General features: G+C 41.0%; 1 protein-coding gene across 1 annotated transcript; it reads right to left on the bottom strand.

Moving 5' to 3' along the window:
• Window positions 1–11,711: 11,711 nt before the first annotated feature.
• LOC108665390 (serine/threonine-protein phosphatase 6 regulatory ankyrin repeat subunit B) lies at window positions 11,712–22,722 on the bottom strand. Its single transcript, XM_018152141.1, has 6 exons — window positions 22,612–22,722; window positions 18,210–18,361; window positions 14,122–15,715; window positions 13,557–13,759; window positions 12,580–13,070; window positions 11,712–11,962 (listed from the first exon to the last, which is right to left on the bottom strand). The coding sequence occupies exons 1-6, from the start codon at window positions 22,720–22,722 to the stop codon at window positions 11,712–11,714; spliced, it is 2,802 nt and encodes a 933-aa protein (XP_018007630.1).
• Between the last annotated feature and the right edge of the window lie 4,214 nt (window positions 22,723–26,936).

Genomic DNA, 26,936 nt, shown 5'->3' with positions numbered 1-26,936 from the left:
GGGTCGACATACGTACAAAATCAAGTAAATAGGATACTACTCAAAAATTAAAAATGTTAGAAATAATTACAAAATCACAAAAATAATTAGGAATAAAGCACCGAAAATTACTCCGAAAACAGTCTCAAGGTTCTAACAAATCCAGTAGTTTTAAGGTTGACGGTTGGGGTCTTATCCTTAATGATGAGGGCCTCAGCTATCGCGAGTCGGTTGGCGTCGGGGCATCTCATGACGACGCTGGTGCATTCTTCCAGCACCGTACGAGTGATGGTCTCGTTGTGGGCCTCCATCAGGTGGTTCCTTGGTCCACCAGACTGAGGGTGGCACGTGATACGTCGGCTTAATGTTGTAGTTGTGAGATCGATGTAGTCCATACTGGGGAGAAGTCTACAACCTTCTCTTTTGCAAGAAAATTTATAGACTACATTGGTCTCTTGGAAAACTCCCATTTTTTTGCATGGGTTTTTGTTGTTGGAATAGCTGCAACTGAAAGCTAACTAACTGATCAGTACGGCCAACTCCGTTGTAGGATCTCGAAAGCTCACACCTATCGTCGGGAGCTACTCTCCCGGTTATCTCTATAGAAACGTTAAAAACCACAAGGAAGGCAATCCGCTCAGACCCATTATTTCTCAAGTCACGTCTCCTAACTACAAAACAGCCAAAGAACTGGATACAATAATAAAACCGTACATTCCAAAGCAAATTTCTGTGAAATCTAGAGACGATTTTCCCGAAAACCAACAGATGTCGGGAGAATCCTGAACGGCGATAGCGAATGCCCAGAGCGCTATAAAAGAAGCAAAATACCTGCTCTCATCCAACGAGCCTTCATAATACGGAGCTGAGAAATCGCAAAAGAATCCTGGTCAATAACGGATTTACCAATAGAAAAATCGACACAGAAACTTCGAATGTACCAAAACAGACTCAACCACGAACCAGAGACTGACGCAAACGTCACCACCATCTACTATGAGAACCAAATGACCAGCGGTTATAAAGCAGATGAACGGATCCTTCATTCTATCGTTCACAACATCGTGAACGTTACTAATAACAAAGTTAAGCTACTCGTATGGCTCAGCCAGGATACAAACACAGACACAAGTAATGATGTGTATTTTCAGTAACAGGCCGACACGTAAATGAGACAGCGAGACGAGCTGTGTCCCTTGACTATAGGCCACGCGGTCACAACACTGTAGTACCACATGTCTTAGTTTCTCCGGTACATCTCCCTTTTTTACAAAAATTATAATCCGATTCTTAAACATAAGTATTCCATAGTTCAGTGTCAAGTAGTTCATATGAGGTGAATATTCAACACATGCACGTTCACAATCAAGCGGCCAACCTTGGGATATAAAATTTGCCATTTTTTGAATTGTTTTATCGGAGGATTGAACACTCAAGATCCTGGATTTAATTTCAGGATGAACCGGTATATTTTTCACCGCATTAACTTCATACTCCTTGACTTGCGTGGACAAATGTTCGTTCGTAATATTAACAGGGCATCGAGAGAGCGTATCGGCAACGACCATTAATTTTCCCGGCACATATTCAGCCACAGGTGAATAGCGCGCCAACCTCATCAGCAGTCTCTGACATCTCATTGGGGTATCAGGGAGTAATCGTTTATTAATAAGCGGAACTAGAGGCTTATGATCTGTCTGCAAAGTAAATTCTAACCCACACAAATATACATCAAACTTCTCGCAAGCCAAAACGGCCGCGAGACATTCTTCCTCTATTTGAGCGTAGTTCTTTTCAGCGTCGCTTATCGATCTCGAACAATACACCACTGGTCTCAAACACTGATCATGTCTTTGCAATAATTCTTAATTCTCTTAATTCTTGTCCCACCAAGACCGAATGAACTAGCATCTGCAGAGACGATTGTCGGCAATTCCGGGTCAAAATAAGCAGGGGCTGGTGCGTTGCGAAGAAACGCACTCTTTAATCTTACGAAATGCAGCTTCTTGTTGAATATCCCAAGCCCAACACGAGTCTTTCTTTAAAAGTTCGTGCAATGGCGCAAGAATACTTTGAGCATCGAGAACAAACTTTGTGAGAAAATTGAGCATTCCCAAGCACCTCCTGAGCTCAATTACGTTCTGAGGGGCACTCAGGTCATCCAAAGCTTTAACTTTCTCAGGGCATACTTCAATGCCCTGTGCACTGACATGTCCCAAAAAATTTACTTTAGGCACATTAAAAATCCATTTATCCCTATTTAACTTCAACCCACAGGTCTTAATTCTACGTAATACTTCCCTCAGAGCTCTATCATGATTCTCCTTTCCCCTTCCAAACACAAGTACATCATCCATATACACCATAACGCCCTCTACTCCCTCCAATAACATGCTCATTTTCCGCTGGTAAACTTCGGGGGCAAGGTTGATTCCCATTGGCAAACGTTTAAATTGATAGCGACCGAAAGGTGCTATGAACGTCGTAAGAGCACGTGATTCTTCACAAATCGGAATTTGCAAGAACCCAGATGCAGCATCGAGCTTTGATAAGCAATTAGCTCCCGACAATTTGTATGATAGTTCATCGAATGTTGCCATTTGAAAGGGTTCTCTCATAAGAGATCTGTTCAACTGTATAAAATCCACACAAATCCTCACTTTCTTCTTCCCACACTTTAAACTAGTTACAACTGGAATGACAGCGCTTACCCAGTCGGTTGGGCTCGAGACAGATTCAATCACACTTTCCCTTTCCATCCGATCAAGCTCGGCATTAAGCAGTGGTCTCAAAGGCACAGCAAAGTGACGAGCAGAGTGCGTCCTCAGTGGATCAACCCTGGGCTTCAAGTGAAACTTTACAGGCTCCGCTCCGTGCGCCAAACCCCGAACCCATACAACGAATCGTCAACGATGACATCACCAATAAATTGTACTACTCCTAACTTGCACGAAGCTTTCCTGCCTAAAAGATGCGACGAACAATGTTTAGTAATACGTCACTACGTATTACTAAACAACGTAAAACGCGTGTGCAATTGGCGCCTTTATAAAATGTTCGACAAGTCACTCTACCTAAAACATTCAACTCCCCATTAGGAGTAATTAATTTCTTATCAGAGGGCCTTGGACAGGGTGGATTGGTCATATTGATAAAAGACTCGTAATTCAGGATGCTCACATCGGCACCTGTGTCTACTTTAAATGGGAAGGTATCATTCATATTCAATTTGAGATCCATTACCCATTTAGAATGACCCTCAACCCCACATTCACCTATAAAGTAGATTGGCTACGTCTCATCCCCGGAGTTCGTACGTGCGTCGATAATTTCGTTGATTCCTCGACGTGCAGTCGCCTGTAAAGACCTGGCACCAGAGCTCCGGCCTCGACAAGCTCTGCTGAAGTGATTTCTTTCCCACAGGTGTAGCACCTTTTTCCTGCTTCTGGGCATCGGTTGAGACCATGCTCACGACGACAGTTGGGGCAAGGAAGTCCCCTTTGACCGCTTACTCTCTTTTCCCTTGTGGGCGCAGATCCAATGTTATGGGGATGATGCCGCACATTGACCGCATCGACGCTCCTCCGCTCCTCTCCGAGCTGCTCTGCCCGACGCCCCTCTCTCACACTAACTCGAATTTCCTAGCGTCTGCTTCCCAAAGTTCGAAAGTGCGAAATATATCCTCCGCACCCATGGGCATACAGTACTTGAGATTTGCAACTTGTACGTCCTCATCTTCGGTGTGAAGTTAAGTAGCAGTACGAAAAGTTAAGAAATTACTTTTCCATGCGTCCCATCGTGGTTCACTGAAATTGAGAGGCGCCGGTGATCTGTACTGGGCCATTTTTAAGGTATATCGTGAAAATCACTCTTATCACGATCCTCCCCCGGGGCACCATGTATGGCTCAGCCAGATACAAACACAGACACAAGCAAAGACGCGTATTTCCAGTGACAGGCCGACACGTATAAGAGACAGCGAGAAGAGCTGTGTCCCTTGACTACAACTGTGCCACGCGGTCACAGCACTGTAGTCCCACATGTCTTAGTTACTCCGGTACACTACTGATTTATTACAAAAACAAGAAAATACAGAATCTTGTAATGAACAATAACCCATGCAAAAAACGGGAGTTTTTCAAGAGGCCAATGTAGGCATTAATTTTTCTTGCAATAGAGAAGGTTGTAAACTTCTCCCCAATATGGACTACATCGGGCTCACAACTACAAAATTAAGACGACGCGTCTCACGTGCCACCTTCAGTCTGGTGGACCAGGTAGCCACCTGATGGAGGCCCACAACGAGACCATCACTCGTACGGTGCTGGAAGAATGCACCAGCGTCGTCATGAGATGCCCCGACGCCAACCGACTCGCGATAGCTGAGGCCCTCATCATTAAGGATAAGACCCCAACCGTCAACCTTAAAACTACTGGATTTGTTAGAACCTTGAGACTGTTTTCGGAGTAATTTTCGGTGCTTTAATTCTTAATTATTTTTTTTTTATTTTGTAATTATTCCTAACATTTTTAATTTTTGAGTAGTAACCTATTTACTTGATTTTGTACTTATGTCGACCCAAATTCCATCACTCAATGCGCCTTTTAACTTGATAATGAATGATAGAAACATTCGAAACGTCGTTAAAGAAATAAAAATGTCCTTCGGTAATCTGATTTCCGATTTACCCGTGCAAACGAAAAATCTTGTTCGAGCTATTGAAAAAACTAATAAGAAATTTGTCAATAAAACGAATTCTCTGGTCTTCAATGGAACCTGCTTAAAGTATAAATATTTCGATGTTAATGTTACATCTACAGTGAAGCTGCGTTGTATCACGCTCACTAGTAATATATCAGCACGTAAACTGATCACTCTAACACTGACTTGGGTTGAATGATTTATTATGCACGTATGCAGCGAGCTTCCAGGTATTATCGCTGTAGAGAGAGACGAGCTGGGAGCCTCCAGGGCACGAGGACTGGGCGACGTCGTACGTAACTGCGTTCTCAACCACAACCACACAACCGACGTCCTCAACCCAGTCGAAGGTGGCCGGGCAGGGTGGGGCTGTGGGTAAGTTATTATTAAAAAGCTGCAGGATAATACATTCATCTATGTTCAGCAGAAAATTATTAAACGGGACAAATTTTTGTATTGCAGCATTTCGCGCTATAATTGTGAATTTAATCGAATAGTTTAGGGCATCCATGCCATTGACGGAGCCTGGCTGTAAATTAGGCTTTCTGTTTCCCTAATCAAAACTACATGATTGGGCAGTTGATGCAACTATACTCCCCTTATATCAAATCGACACTCTGAAGTTCCACTTTTAATAGAGAAAGTTTCGATTATAAATTAATAATTGCCTATTTTTTAGATTTAATTATCTTTACACCGAGGAGTGACAAACGTAAACAGTGGAACAATTGAATATATAATTGTTAAGCAAAGCATCTTCCCAGTCGATTTCTCGTTCCATTAGGGGCCGCCCCAAAGGACTGACAGTCGGCTTAGAGGTGACTCAGGCGCCTATCGGCCACCTAACTGCAACCAGAGGCTATATAGAAGGCGATTGGGGGAGTCGATTGACCGATAGGCCGAATACATGTGATCAGATCGAAGAAAGCAGCTGGCCAGACTTCTGTGGTAAGACGCTGTTATTTGATCGAGCCATGGCCATCTCCCGCTCATCATATGGCGTAGATGTATGTACACGAGTACGTTTGTCAAGGCATACGATGGAACGAAATGAGAATTGATTTTACAAATTTTAAAAGCTTACGTGTTGTAAGATAATAATTTCGTTCATTATGGACAAAAATATTTGGCTTTATTTGGCTATCTTTAAAACGCACAGGATGCTTGAAGGCATGGAATTATGATTTGAGGGTGCAAAAGCAGAAAAATACTTGATGAGTACGTGGCAGTAAAAAAAGTAATTCATATAACTACAAGAGATAAATTTAAAATTCTTATAATAACACACATAACTAATATGTAAGCTGTTAATTGGCAAAAAAAGCAACAGATGAATTTTGAAAATTGCTAGAGAACATGATAATGTGAATATTGGAAAGGCAGTAAATTCCAACTGCAATTTCGACTGTAGAAATAGTTCTATTCTTCTTCACAGCCGCTGTAGGCAGAATTTTATAGACCTGTGAAAAACAGATAGCTGAACGGAACTTACTTGTGACGTATAGTGAAATGACAAGTCGTTAGCAAATGGCACTGGATATTATTAGGTACGCATGCATGCAAGAGAAAGTAGGAATGTATACAGGTCTCGCCTTGAATTGTATTACTGTGAACAATTCATTATATTTTTGGCATATCATACCTAGAAACACAGGTGTGAAATTATTAGCTACTATATTGAATCCTCGCAATGTTGAATTGGTTGAAGTTTGAGTTTAAGCCCTATAGATGCACTAGGCTGTTGTTTGCAAATATTTTGGGAGAATTTTGAGGATTGATTTAAGTGATCATTGCCGGAAAATGCCTAACAGTAAATGTGAATATTGTGTGATGGCAAATATGAGAGAAATCTTATACTGGTCAAGGTGAGAGAATGTTTCGCACTGCCGTACGTGGAAAATTTTCGGAACCCGCAATTGGTATGAGTGTTTGGTACGGGTGAATTGGATAGAATGTTTCGGACATGGATGATGTGGGATAATATTGACCGGTGAGTGCTATTACATATTGGAGAATACTGATCATAGAGTGCTATTGCATATTGGAGAATGCTGATCGTAGAGTGCTATTGCATATTTAAGAATGTTAGGTTTTTGGCAATGTGTGAGAATGCTGAGTTGTGGTGAATATTGAAGATTGCTTTGCTCTGGTAATATGAAAGTTTTGCATTCTGGTAAATATTGGATAATGTTATGAGTAATATGGAAAGTTGGGGTTGAAAGTTGTATTAACTGATATTATTCCCATTTCAAACTCGTGTTCACTTGCCACTGGCTTCATTGTGACGCCGTGACATATGTCTAGTCTGTTCATATATATAGCGAACAGCGATTCAAATGCCCCCTCCTTCCGCCATAAAGTGGGGGGGAGGCCGCATTTTTAACGCATTCTCCAGATTCGGCCATGTCTGTCCCGAACGTATCAGGTACAAAATACGCGCACCCCGCAGTTGCCACACCGTTGTCAAGGAATACACCGGATCCTAATCAGGTGCTTATTTCTCTCGTACAACCTGAACCTAAAGCGGACAAAAAGCCGCTTATATACACCGCTAGGCGAACTTGGGGCGTCCTAGAGCACGCCGCTGACAGGAATCAAAACCTTGATAGGGTTGTGTTTATTGTTCGGGTATAATATAAATTTCACACTTTTTCTAATTTTCGAAGTGTTCATTCTTCATCTAAGTCCAGTGGTTCCCAAACTTTTTCAGGCTGGCGCCCCCTTTGGCTCCCTAGTGAACTTCTAGCGCCCCCCCCCCCAACAGACACATATAAAAACATACGCCTCTTTCTTGAAATTTAGTACGCTGCAATTTTAATAGATAAATGTTAAACACAAATGTGTATTTCACGAATAGAACCCCATTTAGTGAACCAATATGTTTTTAAGCTGTTTTAACTGTTTCAGTACTAGAAACCTAGGACGTCTCGGGCAAATTCACGGCCGGACTCGTGGCCAGTCGCACGACCAATCTCCAAATTCAATTATCAAGTAATATCTCCCAAACTAATGAACGCAGCTCAAGGAAACTTGGGACATATATTCATCAGAACCTAACGTTGATTTTTAGCTCGTAAAAAATTTTAAATTTCACCTTCATTCGTGAGTTATATTGCGATAAAGGCCGAAATTCGCAGTGATCAAAGAATTTCTTCCAAACTACTGAATAGATTTGAACGAAATTTTGAATATATATTCCTAACTACCAAGCGTTGATTTTTTTGGCTTTTAAAATTTTTCGATTTTACCTTCGTTTGCGAGTTTTTTTTTTTCATTTCACAGTCATTCTTGATTTCACACTTCCTTATATTCGGCCCGTATCGCCGGATAATTTGTCGCTTAAATTCGCGGCGATCAAGAAATTTATTCTAAACTACTGAACAGATTTCAACGAAACTTTGTATATAAATACCTAACCTCTCAACGGTGATGTTTAGCTCGCGACAGTTTTTCTATTTTGTTTTCGTTCGCGAGTTATAAAGATATAGGAGGAACGACCGGCTTTTCTACCGGCCGGTTTAACCAAGAGCCGTTTACGTATATCCGTATACGTATAGTCGTATAACTCGCAAACGAAGGCAAAACGAAAAAATTGTAGCGAGCTAAACATCACCGTGGCTGAGGTTAGGTATTTAAATACTAAGTTTCGTTCAAATCCATTCAGTAGTTTTGGAAGGAATTTCTTGATTACTGCGAATTTAAGCACGTATTGCTGTTTATATCACGAATGAAGGTGAAAAATAAAAAAACTCGCGAACAAAGGCACAATCGAATAAATTTTTAGGAGCTAAACATTAACATTCTGTAGTTAGGACTGTAAATTCAAAATTTCATTCGAATCTGCTCAATAGTTTGGAAAAAATTTCTTGATTACCCGGTACTGTGAATTTCGGCCCGTATTGCCATATAACTATCGCAAAAACAAATGAAGGCAAAATTAAAAAATCACGAGCTTAACATTACCGTTAGGTCCCAATGAATACGTGTACCAAGTTTCATCGAGGTAAGTTCATTAGTTTGAGAGATATTACTTGAACAGAGAATTGGAAATTGGCCGTGAAATCGGCCGCGAGTCCGGCCGTTAATTTGTCCGAGACGTAAACCCAGGAGAGGTTAAAAAAACAGATCTGGGTGAAAAAACCATCGCTGGGAGTCATGATGTGCTGCGCGTGTTGTGTACAAATCGTCAAACAAACGTTCGAACTTCTGACTTTGGACTACCGCCCCCCTATCGCCCTCCAAACGCCCTCTTCTTCCTTACCGCCCCCCAAAATCTTTCCACCGCCCCTAGGGGGGCGATATAGCCCACTTTGGGAACCACTGATCTAATAACAGATGACAAGTATCTCCTAATTATCGTCATGTCGATCCATATTTTTACCTTCACACGGTCAAGGGAATATGAAATGAAATTCCAACGTTTTTCTAGGAACGAAATATTGTAATTACAATACCGTGAACAACTTACATCCAAGTTTACATTGAGGACAAGTTTCCCGAACGTAGCAGTTGTAGTTTTTGGTACCCGGAAACGTTCGGTTGAACAAGGCCGGGTGCGTCGAGTTCAGCAACAGGCACTGCCCGCTGGTGATGTGCATGCACAGAGCTGGGTAGGAGATGCCACTCTGTTTAGCCACGCTGGCACAGCGGATGACACTCATGCCTGAGTAGTTCTTCGATGCCACGCCAGTTGCAAGGAGCGTCTCCACCGGGACAGGGGCTGAGATGAACGTACTATCGGAACTGCCCTGAGTTTCCTTCACCACAGCTAGCAGGATGACCGCTAGCAGTTTGGCGGTCATCTTGATTACATTCTCCATTTTCACCGAAGCTTTTTTTTATCATCTAAAAGAGTATCTGAATAGTGATAAGACAAGCCTGAAATTAAAATAATTATTAACAATAGTGAAAATTTTTAATTTCCCACGTAATTTAGCATGTCTTTACTTGGCAACGAAAAGTTGCCACCGAACCACCATCAGTTCGGTGGTTTGAAAGAGAACTCTAAATTATTTACGTCCTTGTAGTCTTTCAAATCATCAATGGAGACGATCAGAACGATTGAAAATTGTTCTAGTTTGTCTCTTTTTTCTTGTTTTTAATTTTCACGAAATAAGTCAAAACTTGTTAAGAAGTCTCTAAATGCCAGACATTCGCTAAATGTCAACGAATTTAGAAGCGTGTTATGATTGACATTAGCCCTAATTCCATTTTTCACATACGTAATTATAAGAAAATTTGGCTAATAAATAAGGATCAGTTTCGTGACACTGCCATGAATAATTAGTTTCACCCGCAGCGATCGCCAGTTTCAGGTATGATAGACTAGAGGGTTCTCTTACACTCTAGTTGCTGCACCGGAGGGCGCCCACTGAACTCCAGCTCCTCTGTCTGATGGTCTTCTCTGATGTAACTACGAATGTTCTATCAGAACTGTGTAGTCAGAGCAATCTACTCGTACTAACTACGAAGGTTCCATCAGAACTGTGCAGTCAGAGCAGTCTACTCGTACTCACTGCGAAGGTTCCATCAGAACTGTGTAGTCAGAGCAATCTACTCGGACTATACTAACTACGAAGGTTCCATCAGAACCTGTCTCTTATACACATCTAGATGTGTATAAGAGACAGGTTATATTCTCAGTTATATTCTCAGTTATATTCTCAGTTATATTCTCAGTTATATTCTCAGTTATATTCTCAGTTATATTCTCAGTTATATTCTGTTATATTCTCAGTTATACTCTCAGTTATATTCTCAGTTAAGTTTTCAGTTATATTCTCAGTTATATTCTCAGTTATAATCTCAGGTATACTGACAGTTATATTCTCAGTTATACTCTAAGTTATATTGTCAGTTATATTCTCAGTTAGATTCACAGTTATATTCTCAGTTATATTCTCAGTTTTATTCTCAGTTATATTGTCAGGTATATTTTCGGTTATGTTCTCAGTTATATTCTCAGTTATATTGTCAGTTATATTCTCAGTTAAGTTTTCAGTTATATTCTCAGTTATATTTTCAGTTATATTCTCAGTTATATTCACAGTTATATTCTCAGTTTTATTCTCAGTTATATAGTCAATTATATTGTCAGTTATATTCTTAGTTAATAAATATGGCTCTGTTTTTACGTTTATTTTAATGTATTCATATATTCATTGTAAAATTATTTTTCATTATTGAATTATTATCACAGTGACTAAATTCATAGAAAGTATAACTGCCAATATCAATACAATGCCTTGGTTAATAATTATATAAATTTAATTATCACAGCGTCATGAATCATAGAAAGTTATCAATTATCACAGCGTCATGAATCATAGAAAGTATAACTACCAATACCAATACGTTGGTTATTAATTATATTAAATTAATTATAACAATGAAAAGAGTCATAGAAAGTATAACTGCCAATACCAGCGCAATACGTTGGTTATTAATTATATTAATTTAATTATAACAATGTAAATCGGCCAAATCCGAGAACAAAAAAGGCCGATAACTCAATATATACTAGTTTATTTGTAGGTTCCGCTATAAAAATTCCATTTATTTTCTTTTTGCCGTTTTTAAAATTCAATTAGGAAGTACCCTTATCATAAATTTTAGCCGGCCAACGCAATTGAGAAAAACTAAATCACGGAATTTGCCGGAAAAAATTACCGTCTGGCAACCCTGTTTAAAAACAGTACAAAAAAAATGAAATAATAGTACAAGATGAAGCAATCGTAGTCAACGTGTTAAAACTGCTCAGTTATTTGCATGGAAAATTACAGAGTTTACTGAACTTCCACTCACCTTCTGTGCCTGGTGATGAGATCACGCGTAATAAGACAAGAAGCAACATTTGTGGATCGAAATACAGCAAGGCCAAATTAGAAAAGTATTATTCGGGCAGAGTAGAAGTATCAGCCTCTCTAAGCTCAATTTGCTGCCTATTTTTATAATTATAATATCACTTATTTCCAATAATCCATTCTCCTCAAAGCTCATCATGCAAATAAAATGCATTGAAAAGAGGTGATCACAAACCACCGCACCTGGTTAGTCTATGACACAGCACTCGGCCGCCATCTTCCTGACGATTCCCAACAGCCTTCAGGAGAGGATGATCTCTGGACCAGCGCACATTGCTGAATTCTTTTGCATCATTTTCTAGATGGTTCTGTTTGTTAGGCGCAGCAGAGCATGACATCTGACATCTAGAACTGTCAGGTAGACCTTCATTTTCCAGGTAGACCTTCATCTCCGTGAATGGAGACAGAACTCGATTATCTGTAAATGAAATAAAACACGAATGAAAGCCTGTATAAAAATGTCTATATTTTGGTCATTCTGGAGAATTTCTGCATTTTCTCACTAGCCAACTTATGACGGTCTTAGAATTTTTTATAGTTTAATTGCATGCATATGTCCTGGCTAAATCGCGGAATTGTCGATTATATGGAATCGGCAGCCAGTTGCCGAACTGCAGAATCAGCATTTTCTTGCTGATTCAGAAAATCGGACGTTAGAGTTAGAAAAGGTTAGGTCAAGTACGGTCAAGTACCTTTATATTTAAATATTAAAAACAATAACTTGGCTCACTGACCTAACCCCAGATTCCTATAGTATAGTAATGCATATTCTACAGATTCCAACTGGCTGCCGATTCCATAGAATCGGCGATTCCGCGATTTCGGCACGACACATATACTAGAACAGAGATTTCGTCAAGGCCGTCTCGAGTTCAACTACCCTCAAAAGATTGTTTTTTAAACGTAAAATGAGGGCTTGTGAGCAATTAAATAACTAGCGCGTTTCAAAATATCAAGTTAATTCTTATAAAACCTGAATAATTTAGGCGTCAGAATTGAAACAGATTATATTCTTTTTATCCAGCCTCCTCTCACCTTCTATCCTGTAATATGAGCACTCAAAAGGAGTGTAGTCGTGAAGTTCATTGTTGCCGTCTAGAGGAGAAATATGTTTGTCCATTGCTCGGCAGGCCAAGTCCGGGTGTTGTGTGATGAGCATTGCAAAGGAGTCGCATGGTTTTACTTCTTCTTCAGAAACATCTTCCTGGCTGCTGCTGGATACATGCTGGTGAATATTATTACAGAATTGTACGTCAAAAGCCACGGGGCACCACGGACTCTCAATCACTGCTTCAAGAACAGCTATTTTGAAAGAGGAAATTTTGGCAACCTGTCTCTCTAAGGCAGAATTCTTGGCAGCCTTATTCTTCAAAGCTAAATCCTTGGCGGCCGGCATCGTCAAAGCTGAATCTTTGACTGTCTGCTTCTTCTTGGCTGAATCTTTGGCGGTCGGCATCGTCGAGGCTGAACCTTTGGCCGAGTTATTTTTCAAGGCTGAATCCTTGGCGGCCTGATTATCGCCAGGCCTTCAAAATTAAATTGCATTGGGTAAATTATAAATTATAGAGATTCCCATGAAATATTAAAGTCTCAATCGCCAAATGAAGGACAGAATTTTGAAGGAAGATGCGCAAGCATCTATAGTTTGTTGTTCGTAATGGCAACAAACTTTTTCGCTTTTTCCATCATCAAGTTTCGTAAATCATTTTGTTCAACCGCAATAAATGCACGAGACAAGAGGGAACAATTCGAACTATTGGCGTCATAGAAACATGTTACCGAGTTTATATCATATTATTTCAAGTAATGCTATTATTAAATGAATTCCTGATATTGCCTCTAAAAAGGCTAAATTATCAATGCAAAAATACTTAATTCAAAACAAGTTTTAAGACACAAAATTCCATGCAAAATCTCGATCACACTCGACGAAGTTTACTGTCGACAGGCGCATTATAATGATTTTTAACAATCTTTTTCACTGAGAAATACAATGTTCAACATGTACTTACATTTCTGCTTCATTCAGGCACTGCTTGAAGTATCTGTGTAGTCGGACGCACAAATCGTCCTCTTTATCGACTTCCATTTGGGAAAGCAGGAATTTGAAGAGCTCACCGTGTTTGCCGTAAAATGCTTCGTCTACAGGATAATAAACTTGACCAGTTTTAACCTTGAACTTGCATCTCAAATTTTCCAGGTAATTTTCGTCTCCCTGCGGTGAGAAGTGGCAAAAATTGAATATGTATTTTATATTATATTCCTAAATAAGATCAGGGCGAGTGATCAGCAAAACCTTTATTCCATCTTTAGAAATGTGCCTTTCAATTTCTTCTAATACCGACGATCCTAAGCCGCAACATTTTCAAGACGCTTGATGGCAGCTCGTATTTCAAGGCGCTCGAGTTCCTATCAAGGAAGTATCATTTAATGAAGGAAATATCTTGAAATAAAAGGAGAATTTATTTCATGCTATTGAAACGTCACGATAGTCTTAGTGAATGATCAACAGTTCATAAAATATAGGAGTTATATAACCATCGTGAAAATAATTGATGAAATCAGTGCGTGACTCACCAAAGAATTTGTCAGGAAGAGCTTCGAACATTCCAAATGGCCATTCCTGGAAGACAAATGCAGTGGGTGACGTTCCATTTTTCTAAGTTTGCTAAAACCATTTGGCCCCAGATTGCGGAGAAGCAACCGCAAGCATGCATCGTGCCCATTCTGCGCAGCAATGTGCACGGCACTGCTGGGATTTTGTGTTGTGCATTTCAGGACATCAGGTTTATTCTGCAAAATAGAGCAGAGAATATCCCGAATTCCGAACTTTGACGCCAAGAACAAAGGGGTTTCCCCCTTCTTGTTGGGTAAGTTTACGATCTCTTTGGCGCTTCGCAGCAATTCGTTCCGAACTATTCGTCTCTCTTCTTCTTGGGGCACTGATTTTGTCGCACATTTCTTTACGAATAAGTGCAGTGGGGTGTTGCCATCTTTGTTTGTTTCCGTTCTGCTCACTTTGGTGTTTTCAATTAAAGCTTTCGCTGATGAAAAACTTCCATTAACAATAGTGATATGAAGTAAGCTATTTTTAGATTTATCACGATATGCTTCCAAATGTTTCTGAAATTCTGATTTTTTAGCCATTATTTCAAGGTTTTTCAACGATTTCCTAGCAGCCTGATCAATGAGTTCTTTAATGACTTCCTCATTCAGGAGATCTTCTGGAGTTTTTTCCAGCATGTATGCGAAACCTTCTGTATCGTGAGCAGCTGATGACACTAACGGTAGAAAACCTTCATTGTCATTTATTGAACAATCTGCTCCGAGCTCCTCAACAAAATAGGAGATAACTCGTTCGATGCCCGTGGACGCCGCGTAGTGCAGGGCAGTCTTACCGTCCGAACATCTCAAGTTCACGTCAGTGCCCGCAAGTTTCTTACAAATGCCCAAGTATCCCAATTCGGCAGCAAGCATCATAGCCGTGCGTCCCGTGCTGGTGCACATGTTCTTGAATTCGAGCGTTGAATCGCTATTTCCTGCTTGGGAATTGTTCATTTTTTGCACGGCTTTTAAAAGATGTGCGACGCATTGCTCCGACTTGTGGTGAGCGGCCAAGTGAAGTGGGGTATACTTCTCTTCGGTCAACTCCATCGGGTTTCCTCCACGCTCCAATAAAATCTTCATGATATAGGGGCTTGCTTCGATCGCTGCCTCGTGAATGGCAGTGAGCGATTCCTGGTTCTTTTGGTTTATGACCTTAGGCGTCAGGTAATCCTGAACCATCAAGCACAGCTGTGTTCGATCATGTTTTACCATGTAATGCAGAGGCGTATTTCCATCCGCATCAGCTTCAGAGAGTAGAGCATCGTTTTTCTCAATGATTAATTTCGAGATTTCGTCAAGTGCGTTTGCGTTTTCTACAGCCACGTGGAGGACAGTTTTCTTTATTTCGTTCTTAGCAAACAGAGTTTGCTGTGTAGCATGAGGCAGCAGAAGTTTCAGTAGTTCAATTGACCCTTTGCCTTCCTTCAGCACCGCCTTGTGCAGCAACAGCTGCTCTCTGATCTCGACGTCATGAAAGGCGCCCTCATTCAGGATTTGCTGCAGCGATTCAGTATCGCTCCTTTCGATAGCCTGCGCCAAACTTAGCACATTTGGCGATTGCGACCTTAAAACACGAACAGAAGTGAATATTTATGTCCAAAGAGTGACAAGTCATTAATTTATTAATTATTTTTTATTTTTCTCCATCATTATTCACGAGTCAATTCAGAAACACAGTGTTCGCAAATCTAACAAATTTAGTTGGCTCAGCAAATTTCTCGGTGAGTAATGTGAGTTACTCGGGGAGTATACTGTGTGTTCTCGGGGAGTATACAGGGAGTATTATAGAGTATTATAGTCGGGTTTTATACAGAGAGTATTATAGAAGCAGTCGGGGAGCTAGGACTAGGAGATGGTAGGACTAGGACATGGTAGGACTAGGACAAGGTAGGACTAGGACATGGTAGGACTAGGACATGGTAGGACTAGGACATGGTAAGACAAGGACATGGTAAGACAAGGACATGGTAGGACTAGGACATGGTAGGACTAGGACATGGTAGGACTAGGACATGGTAGGACTAGGACATGGTAAGACAAGGACATGGTAAGACAAGGACATGGTAAGACAAGGACATGGTAAGACAAGGACATGGTAGGACTGGGACGACACTGTAGGATTAGGAAATGGCAGGACTAGGATATGGTAGGACTAGAAATGTTAAATGAGAGAGTGGTGCCAGACTTGAAGCCACGACAGTGACATAACTGGTCGAAATTTGGTATGTTAACCCATTTGTGTGCATAAATAAAAAATGCAGAAATTTGAATTTCTGGAGCCACGCGAGAAATTATGGAGAATTATAAGATAAATTTAGTCGTATGGATTCTCAAAATTTTGCATGATATTGGTTTTTTGATTTTTTTGATTTTTTTAATATTTTGAATCAAATGCAAAGAAAAATTGTCTAGCTCATATTTGATTCTATTTTCTTGTGATACTTTAAGTTAAATAAATTTATGTCGCTTCTCCCGACTTTTGCGGAAAGATCATGAATTTCATCGCCCGAGCCAAAACTTTCATATAAAGGCTAATATTTTGATTCCTGGGCATGAAAAATGGTGAAGCTTAAGCGTGGATTGATGGGCAGACTCATTTTCATTATATGGAATGCGTTCTTTGATATGAGTTTTAATGCAATTGCAGTTTGCATTTGAATTGACGACTTAAGGGGATCGGCTACCCCTACGGAAAACTTCTACAGTTATTATCCGATTGTCATGAAACTTCACATACATACGTAAAATGTAAAAAGAAAAACATTTTGCTCATACGAATTTTTCGAAAAAATTGATAGAAAACGTGAAATTCATAGAAAACGGCTAAAAAGGGGTACTTTNCCTGTCTCTTATACACATCTAGATGTGTATAAGAGACAGGTGTTCCACCAATCGATGCGTAAGAAAGTGCTCTTTCAAACAAGACTATGCCCACTTTAGTGCCATGATTGGCTGCTTAATGCCAGGCCTTCCTTTGTGGAGTGACCAGCGCGTCATTTATCCTCGTAGAGTTTTGTTGAGGGACCTAAAACCCGCCTCCCTTTGAGGAGCTGTCACAAAGTCATTTTTCGACGTACAGGGACGATACTTATACCGTTCGATGCGCAAGAAAACAACCTTTAAGATGAGATAAGAAACAGAAAAACTCAAAATTTTCAAATTTTAGGGTAGCCGATCCCCTTAAGAGTGTGATCCCGAGAAGAAATAGTGATTTACGAAACGATTCGACACTTAATTACGAATTACAATGTTTTGAGGGCCAGCCGCGTTTAAAAGTAAATGTGTGATAACAAATCTTATAACAGCATTTTTGTACAATTCTTTCTTATCAACGGCTTGATTTTTTAAACAATAGAACCTTGTAAACCTAACCTCTTCTGCGCCGTGACCGCTTCCAAGGCCAGCGTTACCCAAACTAGCTTCAGTCCAGTCATTTTTGTTGTTGACATAATATTTGAATCAAGTAAGATTGACTTAATAAATAAAAAAATATGTGGGAAACTATCATATATACATAATAACATATCCCTCTACTCAAAAATTACAAGCTTCTACTCTTCTAATTTGTTAGCTGATATTGAAGACAGCTCTTTAAGAATTTATTATATTTAACGAAACATTTAACTTTCATAGCCTCTGATTTGAATATCATTCCGAAGAACTTCTCAAATTAATCTTTACTATTTTCCGCTGTTAATAACCTCCTCAGATTATCCGCATGTTATCCAAAAAGCTGATCTAATCTAATGGGCTCGGCGTTAGGAAACACAGCTATTTTGGAGTAACCTCTGCGACACTGTCCAGTGACCAGCGCCCAGCCTCTTGGTGGTGCCGGAGGAAAGGCGCAGTAGATACTACAAGAATAGGCGCGACACTTCACCCCACGGGCCTTTCAACGAGCAGACATCTATATCTAGAAGCTATTTTATATCTACCGTCCGTTGAAAAGATCTGATCAAAAGGCCAGTCTAGTCAAGAAAAGTACAAGAATCGGCGACAGGCCTATCCAGGCCTATTTATTTAATGCCGAAGATACTATACTATACTACTATACTAACCAAACAACGATCTGCGTGCCAGGAGAAGACTTTCCGATGGATGAGAGATTCACCGACCTGGGCAGCATGGTGGAACGAGAGGGAGGAGTGGCCCGGAACATATCGAGCAGACTGAGCAAAGCCGGAGGCACCTTCTGTAGCTTAGGTAACATCTGGAAGTCAACCCAGTACAGCATCCTTACTAAACTGAGACTGTACAAGTCTTGTACTATCGACCCTTCTGTACGATGCGGAATGCTGGCGAATGAATAACATCGAACTCAGTAGGCTGTCAGTCTTCCATACCACAGGTTCCGGATTATCAAAACTTCGTATCTTTTTATACGTACGTACAAGAAGATACGTGTTACGTAAGTACACCCTAATTTCGGCATTATCAAAACTTTCGTACGCAAGACTCATTAGGAAAGCTATTATCAAAACCATCTGGCTAACTGACCAACCAGAGGCTCTGAATTTGTTATTCCTAGTTCCTGCCGTCTCCGTGCGCCGTGCGCGTGGATGAAAGGAGGTTGTATCGTGTCAGCGACATCTGCGGTAATTGAGTAGGGAGCATATGGAGAAATGAGTGAGACGTTGAAAGCCTTGATTGCAATTTTTCGCAATCAAGGCAAAAAATTACATTGTTCACATTCAAAATTAGAGGACTTTTTTAAGGAGCTACATAGAATTTAGAACATTTTGTGAGTTGAAGATGCGACAATCAGCGGAGAAAGAAAGGGATTTGTGTACGTAGCTAGAAAAATGGTTGGCTTGTCAACCTCCACTTAATTTCGAATCAAAAAGTCATGAAGATATTGTATTAGTGAATGATCAGGAAACTCTTAGATATGAATGTCAACATTTGCTTTTAAATTATAGCACAAAAGGAAAAGAAATTAGCTGGCAGTAACTCAATTGATTTTTTCCAAAACTCCGGTTAGCACGGTCACCTATTATGCCTATGTTGAATTATTGACAAAATTCTACCACAATTCACCGTGTTGCAAGTAAATCAATAGCTTTGTATTGCTTCGGCACACTCAAAACGTGTACGTAACTCCACTTACGACACCTCCGAGCAGGCGTAGAGCTAAGCGCAGCTTCTTGTACAAGGCTTCCCGCGTAAATGTTTTGATAATACCACCGCTAGAGTTACGTCTTCATATCAGCACTTACGCCACACGTAAGTCGCTACGTGTACTTAGCGATGTTTTGTTAATCCGGCCCCAGAAGCTTGCGGAGGATCCTAGGTATCTTTTGGCAAAAGATAATATTTAACGAGGTGTGAGTGCAAGCAAGAGAGTGTGGCCACCATTCTGATGAGAAACCGGTAGAACTGGATCGGTCACGTTACAAGAAGCGGATGCAACACCATCACGAAAACTCCTCTAAACTGGACCCCAGAGGGAAAACGCATACGAGGCAGGCCCAATAACACCTGGCGCCGAACAGTTGAGGCGGAACAGGGGAATCACAGCCTGTGCCTCATAAAGAGTCTAGACCGAGATAAACGGGAGTGGAGTATCTTTGTTGCTGCCCTACGTGCCGAACGGCAAAACAGGCAGTAAGTAAGTAAGAAATTCACCGAGATGTCTGAGACTGCTACTCGCACTTAAATTCGATTGTTGATGAGTTCAAGACGGTTTTCAATATGGCAGGGATAACAACAATATGGGAAATTCACATTTATAATACAATCCTAATAGCAAGTATGCAGCCATACATGCAGTACCGAAGGCTAAGATGAAACCGGACAAGTGTTGTTCCATTATGTAGTTCAATAAGAAGAATCGTATATACGGTACTTTGTGCTACAGCCAGTCTCTCGATAAACGTACCGACATTATTTAACTTAGTATCGCCCACGTATTCAGAACGCAAGCGCCTCATTTCACATAGGAACTATATATTGTTCCTATGTTTGTTCCTATGTTTGTTCCTATATTGTTTTTTCTCGATTCTGCAATAATGTTTCCATTATCAAGAAAGTAACCACAATCTGCGGCAGCAAACAGTGTTTCCTGAATTTGCAGGTTCATTGGCAAACAATTTTTCCATCTTTCAAAATTTAGAAGAAAACTAATTTTCACATTTTTTCAAACAAGCTATCGCTACAGAGAATAGCGAAGCTCGGCCTGTCGCGCAGCAAGTCTTTGTAGAGGTAAAAGTCTTGCATCAGCCTGGTGTATATTGTATTGTATTGCATTCTATTGTGATGTATTGTATTGTATTGTATCGTAATGTATTGTATTGTATTTGATTGTTTTGTATTGTATATTGTATTACAGGTTCCATTACCTTGCAAGCGACACTTGTCAAACTGACAGGACGATAGTTGCCCGGGCAGCTTTTGTCGCCTTTACTGCGTTTACTTCTTACATTATTTACAGGCCTGGATTTATGGACAGGACTTCTTAGTTGTCTTTTCCAGCTCCGCTGACTGACCGTGTGTGGCCGGTGTTGTCTTGACATCGTGAAAGTGGTTGACCTGAGTCTCCATGCTTTTCCGCCTGAGTCTCTCCTGCCATTTCTTGCGAAAATTTTCTCTCTCTAAAGGGGTAGCATCCTTCTTAAGGGGACCGACCTAGCTCCGGAGAAACTTCTACAGTTATTATCCGATCATCATGAAACTTCACATACATACGTAAAATGTAAAAATAAGAAACCTTTGAGGAGCTGTCACAAAGTCATTTTTCGACGCACAGGGACGATACTTATATCGTTCGATGCGCAAGAAAACAACCTTTAAGATGAGATAAGAAACAGAAAAACTCAACATTTTCAAATTTTAGCTAGGTCGGTCCCCTTAACAAAGACTGAATTAAACTCTGGGAATTCACTTAGTTTTCTCGCAGCCTTAAGCACATTTCCGACCTGGACTGTATCCTGCACAGTTACCAGCAGCGGTCTACAGGTGGTAGCGTCTTTCGATCGCAGCCTCTTGCATGCCGTTATATTCACAACGACGTTAAGTGCCTTGGCACAACAATCAATTATAAACGCAGCATCCGAAGCATCGCTTTCGGGAACGTTCAACCAAATAAGGTTAAGACTTCTTCTCTCTCTATCCAGTAGTTCACGAGTGCTCTCGCTGGCGAGATCAGAGATGACATCTTTGCCACCTTTACCTTCAGTGCTATCGCTATTTTCTGTTTTGTGCAGATGAGCTTTCATTCCCACAAGCTCGTTTCTTAACGAGTGTAATTCGCTACGCAACAAGCTCAATTCTTTCTTGTGGTTCTCCTCCATTGCCATGACTAGAAACTTTTGGGAGTCATTGCCATGACTAGAAACTTTTGGGAGTCATTCACCATAATCAAGAATTGAAGAATTATAGTATATGCTTATCTAGCGCACGGTACAAACCCCGAAAATTTGTTTTAAAATCACCCTACATAATCAATTAGTAATATAATTACACTTTTTTGTTGATTTGGAAATGTCCATAAATGCTTTGCCATTGATATATCTAATCACGGTTGTTTGAAAAAATGTGAAAATTTGTTTCTTCGAAATTTTGAAAGATGGAAAATTGTTTGCCAATGAACCTGCAAATGTAGGAAACACTGTTTGCTGCCGCAGATTGTGGTTATACTTTCTTGATAATGGTAACTTTATTGCAGAATCGAGAAAAAACAATATAGGAACAAACATAGGAACAATATATGACAAGACAACACCGGCCACACACGGTCAGTCAGCGGAGCTGGAAGACAAGTAAGAAGTCATGTCCATAGATCCAGGCCTGTAAATAATGTAAGAAGTAAACGCAGTAAAGGTGACAAAAGCTGCCCGGGCAACTATCGTCCTGTCAGTTTGACAAGTGTCGTTTGCAAGGTAATGGAATCTGTTGTGAGGGATCGATTGATAGATCATCTGACTGCTAATAATCTCCAATCAGACTATCAACATGGCATTATTGCCGGGAGATCCTGCACCACTAACCTCTTGTCTACTCTGAACGAATGGACCCACCTGCAGGACGAAAGGGAGCTAGTGGATGCAGTGTACCTTGATTTTGCCAAGGCATTTGACAGAGTCCCACATGAGTGGCTGTTGCGTAAATTGAAGTCTTTGGGAATTGAGAGTAATGTACTCAAATGGATCAGAGATTTTCTAGTAGGGAGGCGACAACGTGTCAGTATTAATGGAGCTCACTCTCAATGGGCCCACCGCGCACAGTGGGCACGGGAATGGTTATCCCGTCGGTTCCCCACGTAGAGGGGTGGCGACTGGACTCAAGGCGCTCGATTGTAGCAGCAGAACTTTACGGCATCTTTCAAGCAATGACCTACCTCTCCGCAAATCGCATCTGGCCAAGTGTCATCTGCACCGACAGCCTGTCGTCCCTGCAGTTGCTTTCTCAACCACTTCAAACTAGCTACACGCACCTCATTGCCTCAATCCACAACCTCCTCACCCGAATACCAGCGGGAGCAGTCAAGTTCCAGTGGATTCCCAGCCACACAGGCGTGCCGGGGAACGAAGCCGCAGACAAGGTCGCCAGGAGGGCAGCCTCATCAGAGAGCATCCCGGTTGAACTTCCTCTTGGCGTAACAGAACTAAAATCTATGGTCCGCCAGGAGGTCTTGCGGTTTTGGCAATCAAAATGGACCTCAGCACGCGGTCAATTTGCCTTAGGCATGACCAAACTCTCTGTCCGACCATGGTCTCTTCGCACGCTTCAGTCTCGCCGATTTGAGACTCTCTTTGCTCGCCTTCGTCTCGGAACAGCACCACTCAATAAAGCCCTCTACCGGATTCGTCAAGCCCCGTCACCACTCTGCACCTCGTGTCAAGTCGCCGAAACAACCTACCACTACCTCATTGCATGCAAAGAGTACAACGAAGCACGATCGCAGCTGCGTCGCAAGTTACAATCGCACGGAGTTCAGGTCCTCAGTCTGCACACACTATTGGGTGGAGACACTGCCAGTTCACTTGCCTGGCCTCAGACCTGCCGAGCAGTTCATCAGCACAACATATCGCTTTGGCCAATAATTTTGAACAAGAGCAGCTCACGGAATGAATCGTATAAAGTGTAGCAGTCCGTCAACCCACCGAATAATAATAATAATACAAGAAGGGCGATAGCGGACGGTTGTCAAGTTTCCTTGTGTTTGTTTAGTGAATTAACCACTAGGTCTCGTGTTACATGAAGAACACTTCCAATATTCCTTCCTGTATTTTATCGGTTTGTCTCTCTTGGTTCCATATTTTGCTAACCAGTCTGTAATCCCTGGCATTCTCCTTCTATAGCGACCGAATAAAGTTGTAAAACCTATCATGCATCAACCTCCTGAATACCCTAATTTCTGGGCCTCGTCGACATAAATTTTGATCTCAAAAGCCAATCATCTAAAAACCCCACACCCCTTATGCAGATTTTACGTGATTGGTTCTGGCCATCGTTTCACATCTCATAACTGAGGCAGGCTCTGACCCCTTTCACCGGAATCAACTACCCTGAATATCTCTTCAATCCTTTATTATCCTTACAATCAGTTATTAACCTACTTAACTATAGGCTTCAGTAAAACCTCCAATTCCTACGTCAGCCACGATTCCTCCAAACCTCCCAAAAGGTGATGGATGTTGGTGTCAGCGTGCAACCCTGGACTTTTTGGAGTTGAAATTGTTCATGTGCGATTTCAAATTCAAATTGATGATTAGGGACCAGGATGCGTTTGCGTATTTGAGGATTGGAAGTGTAATTCTTTGGAATGTGGTTGTGAGAAGTTCTTTTTGTTTTCCCCGTTGTGTGGCTATAAGTGATTTGATTTTTTGATGGTGTCGTTGGCTTTGTTGTGAGTATTACTGATGTGTGTGTTGGAAGTGAGTTTCGGGTCAAAAGAAAGTTCAAGTATTTTTGGGTTGCGTACTGTTTGAAATGGGTGTGTTATTGAATTGATAGTGAGGTTGAGTTTTGTGCTATATTCGACCGGGTCAGGTGTGAAGAGAGTGGCAGTGCTTTTTGTTGCATTGAGTTGTAGTTGGTTTTCCGTGGTCCATGTATGAACGGTTTGTAGGTACAGTTGAAGTAAATGTGCAGCAGTGTTATAGTCTTTACGGGAGGATAAGATTATTATGTCATCTGCGTATGTAATAGTTTTAATATTGGGGCAAGGTGAGAGTATATCAGAAACGTATATGTTAGTTAAACAGTGTGGTTGATAGGATTCCGCTTTTTGGTGTGTCAGTTTGGAATACTTTCTGTTTTAAATTAGTTTTGTTGACATCTGTGAAGCCTTTTCTGCCTCTAGTGCAATTAGCTATGTATTTGAGTGTAGTGTGTTCTATTGTGGTTGTGGACAGTTTGTTGACGAGTGTGTGTAGGTTAACCATATCACATGATATACTCATGTATAATGCTATGACTATTGTCCTAAGTGGAGGGCGTTTTTTACTGAAACCTGCGGTGATGTGTTCTGTGATATGTTGGAGTGCTGTGGTAGTGAAGTGGCGTTGCTGGAAGCCACGTTGGTGTTCAATATTGGGGAGATGTGGTGTGATTGTATAAAGGATGATTTTTTCTAGTGTTTTTGTTAATGGGCTGAGAAGTGAAATTGGTGTGTATAGGAGATCATTATGTTTGTGTCGTTGCCGGGTTTAGGTATTGGTATAATCTTGGCTAACTTCTATGTATGGGGTATTGTATTGGATTTTATTGCGATATTATAAACTTGAGTGAGATATGTAATTGCTATTGGGCCTACGTGTTTGAGATGGAGTATGTTAACTTGGTTTGGACCAGTTGATTTGTTGTTTTTACTGTTTTTATGGTGTGTATGGTCATGTCTGTTGTGATGTTTATTGGATTGCCCTTGAGTAATTTAATGTTTCTATCTGTTTTCCTGTTGTGTGAGGTTCGGTAAGTTTTGATGTTCATAAAATGTTTATTGAATTGTGTTGCCTTCTATTTATCGGTGTGTGCTGTTGTGGTTATGAATTGTATTGTTTTGTTTGATTCTTGGCGTTGTATTTTATTTGAGAGTGATGAGATTGTCTTCCAGAGAATCGTTTTGATCGAGGTGTTCTTTCATAGGTTGTGTTTGTGTGTGTTTATTTCATGATGCATGTCTCTGTTGAGTTGTTGGATTGATGGATCATGACTGTTTTATTTCCTGATGCTGTTTCGTTGTTGTATTTTGTCTCTGATGACTTCGGGTAGAGGTGTCTGTTTTGTTTTTGTTTTTCCTTTGGAATGTGATGTTTTTCTGCTTGTAGGATTACTCCAATGAGTATTTTATAGGCGATGTGAATGTTGGTGGGTGAGGGAGTGCCTTGGAGTGCTTGGTCTATTACTTGTGGATATTCTGTCCAGTCTTCTTTGTGGTAATTTGTGAAAGACCTGTTATAGGTTTTTGTGCGGTAGTTGGTTTCGGTGCACAAGTGTAATATGATAGGAATGTAATCGGAGCTGAGAGCTTTGATAGTTGACCATGTTAGCTTGTTTGAGATGCCATCTGTGGCTGTGGATATGTCTGGTGACGTAGGTTGCTGCCCTATTGTAGTGGGTATGCGCGTGAACGAGTTTTCATTGAGTATGATGTGGTTTGAATTTTGTATGAGTGAGTTAATTAGATTGCCTCTATGGTCCGAGTTGGGAGACAGTACCAGGATGGGTAGTGAGCATTGATACGAGTATATCCTGAGATAAAAATGTAAGGCTTGTTGAGGAGGTATGTGAAGCAGTCAGTGATGTGTTGGTATACGTTATGATGGTGTGTTCTGATGGTGTATTTTGTCTAGTTGGGTTTCAGTGGCTTCTTGGTTGATGTGTTGTGGAATGGTGATTGTTGTGAAAACGATGTTATTGTGAATGTAGGTGATGAGTCCACCTCCTGTCTTGTGTGCCCTATCTTGACGAATAGCAGTGTTTTTGGGTTATTGGACGTGCGAGTCGTTGCCTTAAGTTTGGATTCATGAATTGTGATGATGTCTATGTCGTGTTGTTTTGTGATTAGTTTGAGGTCTTCTATTTTGCTTTTGAGTCCATTAGTATTTATTATCTGCATTAAGTGATGTCTGAGGGTGTTTTTCTGAGTCTGTCGGGGGGTAAAGGGGATTGTGTAACATTGTTTGGTGGAGTAGTGTGTTTATGTAGATCTTGTGGACTCAATGTAGGGTAAGGCTATTACAGAGAAAAGAGTATTGACGTTTTGTGAATTGTCCACTGCATATGCCACATATCCAAGTCAGGCCGGGATTTTTCCCAACATTCCCCACCAACAGCAACAGAAACGCCAAGAACACGTGGGGGTCGCAGGCCAGCAGCTCCAAAAAAACTTGGGCTTTGGGTCTCCCTTTCGGAGGACGGGGAAAATGTGACTGTCGATTTGGGCCCATGTCTATGTCGCACTCCCACCGCAAGCAGGCTGACAGTAATTGGGCAATGCTCTCTACTCCTTGCTCTTCAACCTCGTATTCGATAGGATGATGTGTCGCACAAATGAGGACAATTCTAAAGGCATGAACTGGACGCATCTCACAAACTTGGAAGATCTAGATTTTGCCGAGGCCTTAGCCTTACTATCGCATACCCTTTAACATATGCAAAAAAAAAGATGACTCGCCTGAACATTTTTGCGCAGAGAGATGGGTTGCACATCAGCCGGACAAAGACCGAGGTAATGACTTTAAATACCATCAACCATATTGATGAAACAAGATGCACCGAAAAAATCGAACAGGAGATCGAAGTGCGTAGTTGAAGATGCATGCAAGTTTTGCAAAGAGACCTCG

Source organism: Hyalella azteca, unplaced genomic scaffold (genome assembly GCF_000764305.2).
Source record: "Hyalella azteca isolate HAZT.00-mixed unplaced genomic scaffold, Hazt_2.0.2 contig3232, whole genome shotgun sequence".
Lineage (NCBI taxonomy): Eukaryota > Metazoa > Arthropoda > Malacostraca > Amphipoda > Hyalellidae > Hyalella > Hyalella azteca.
This window is presented reverse-complemented; position numbering and strand designations above follow the sequence as displayed.

Excerpts from the sequence above, each read along its gene's own strand:
- LOC108665390 (XM_018152141.1), bottom strand. The coding sequence starts at position 22,722 with ATGCTCTCTGATGAGGCTGCCCTCCTGGCGACCTTGTCTGCGGCTTCG. Across the intron at positions 18,362-22,611 it reads CTGCTCCCGCTGGTATTCGG|ATGTTACCTAAGCTACAGAA; the intron begins GTGAGGAGGTTG and ends GTTGACTTCCAG. Across the intron at positions 15,716-18,209 it reads GGCACGCAGATCGTTGTTTG|GTCGCAATCGCCAAATGTGC; the intron begins GTTAGTATAGTA and ends TCGTGTTTTAAG.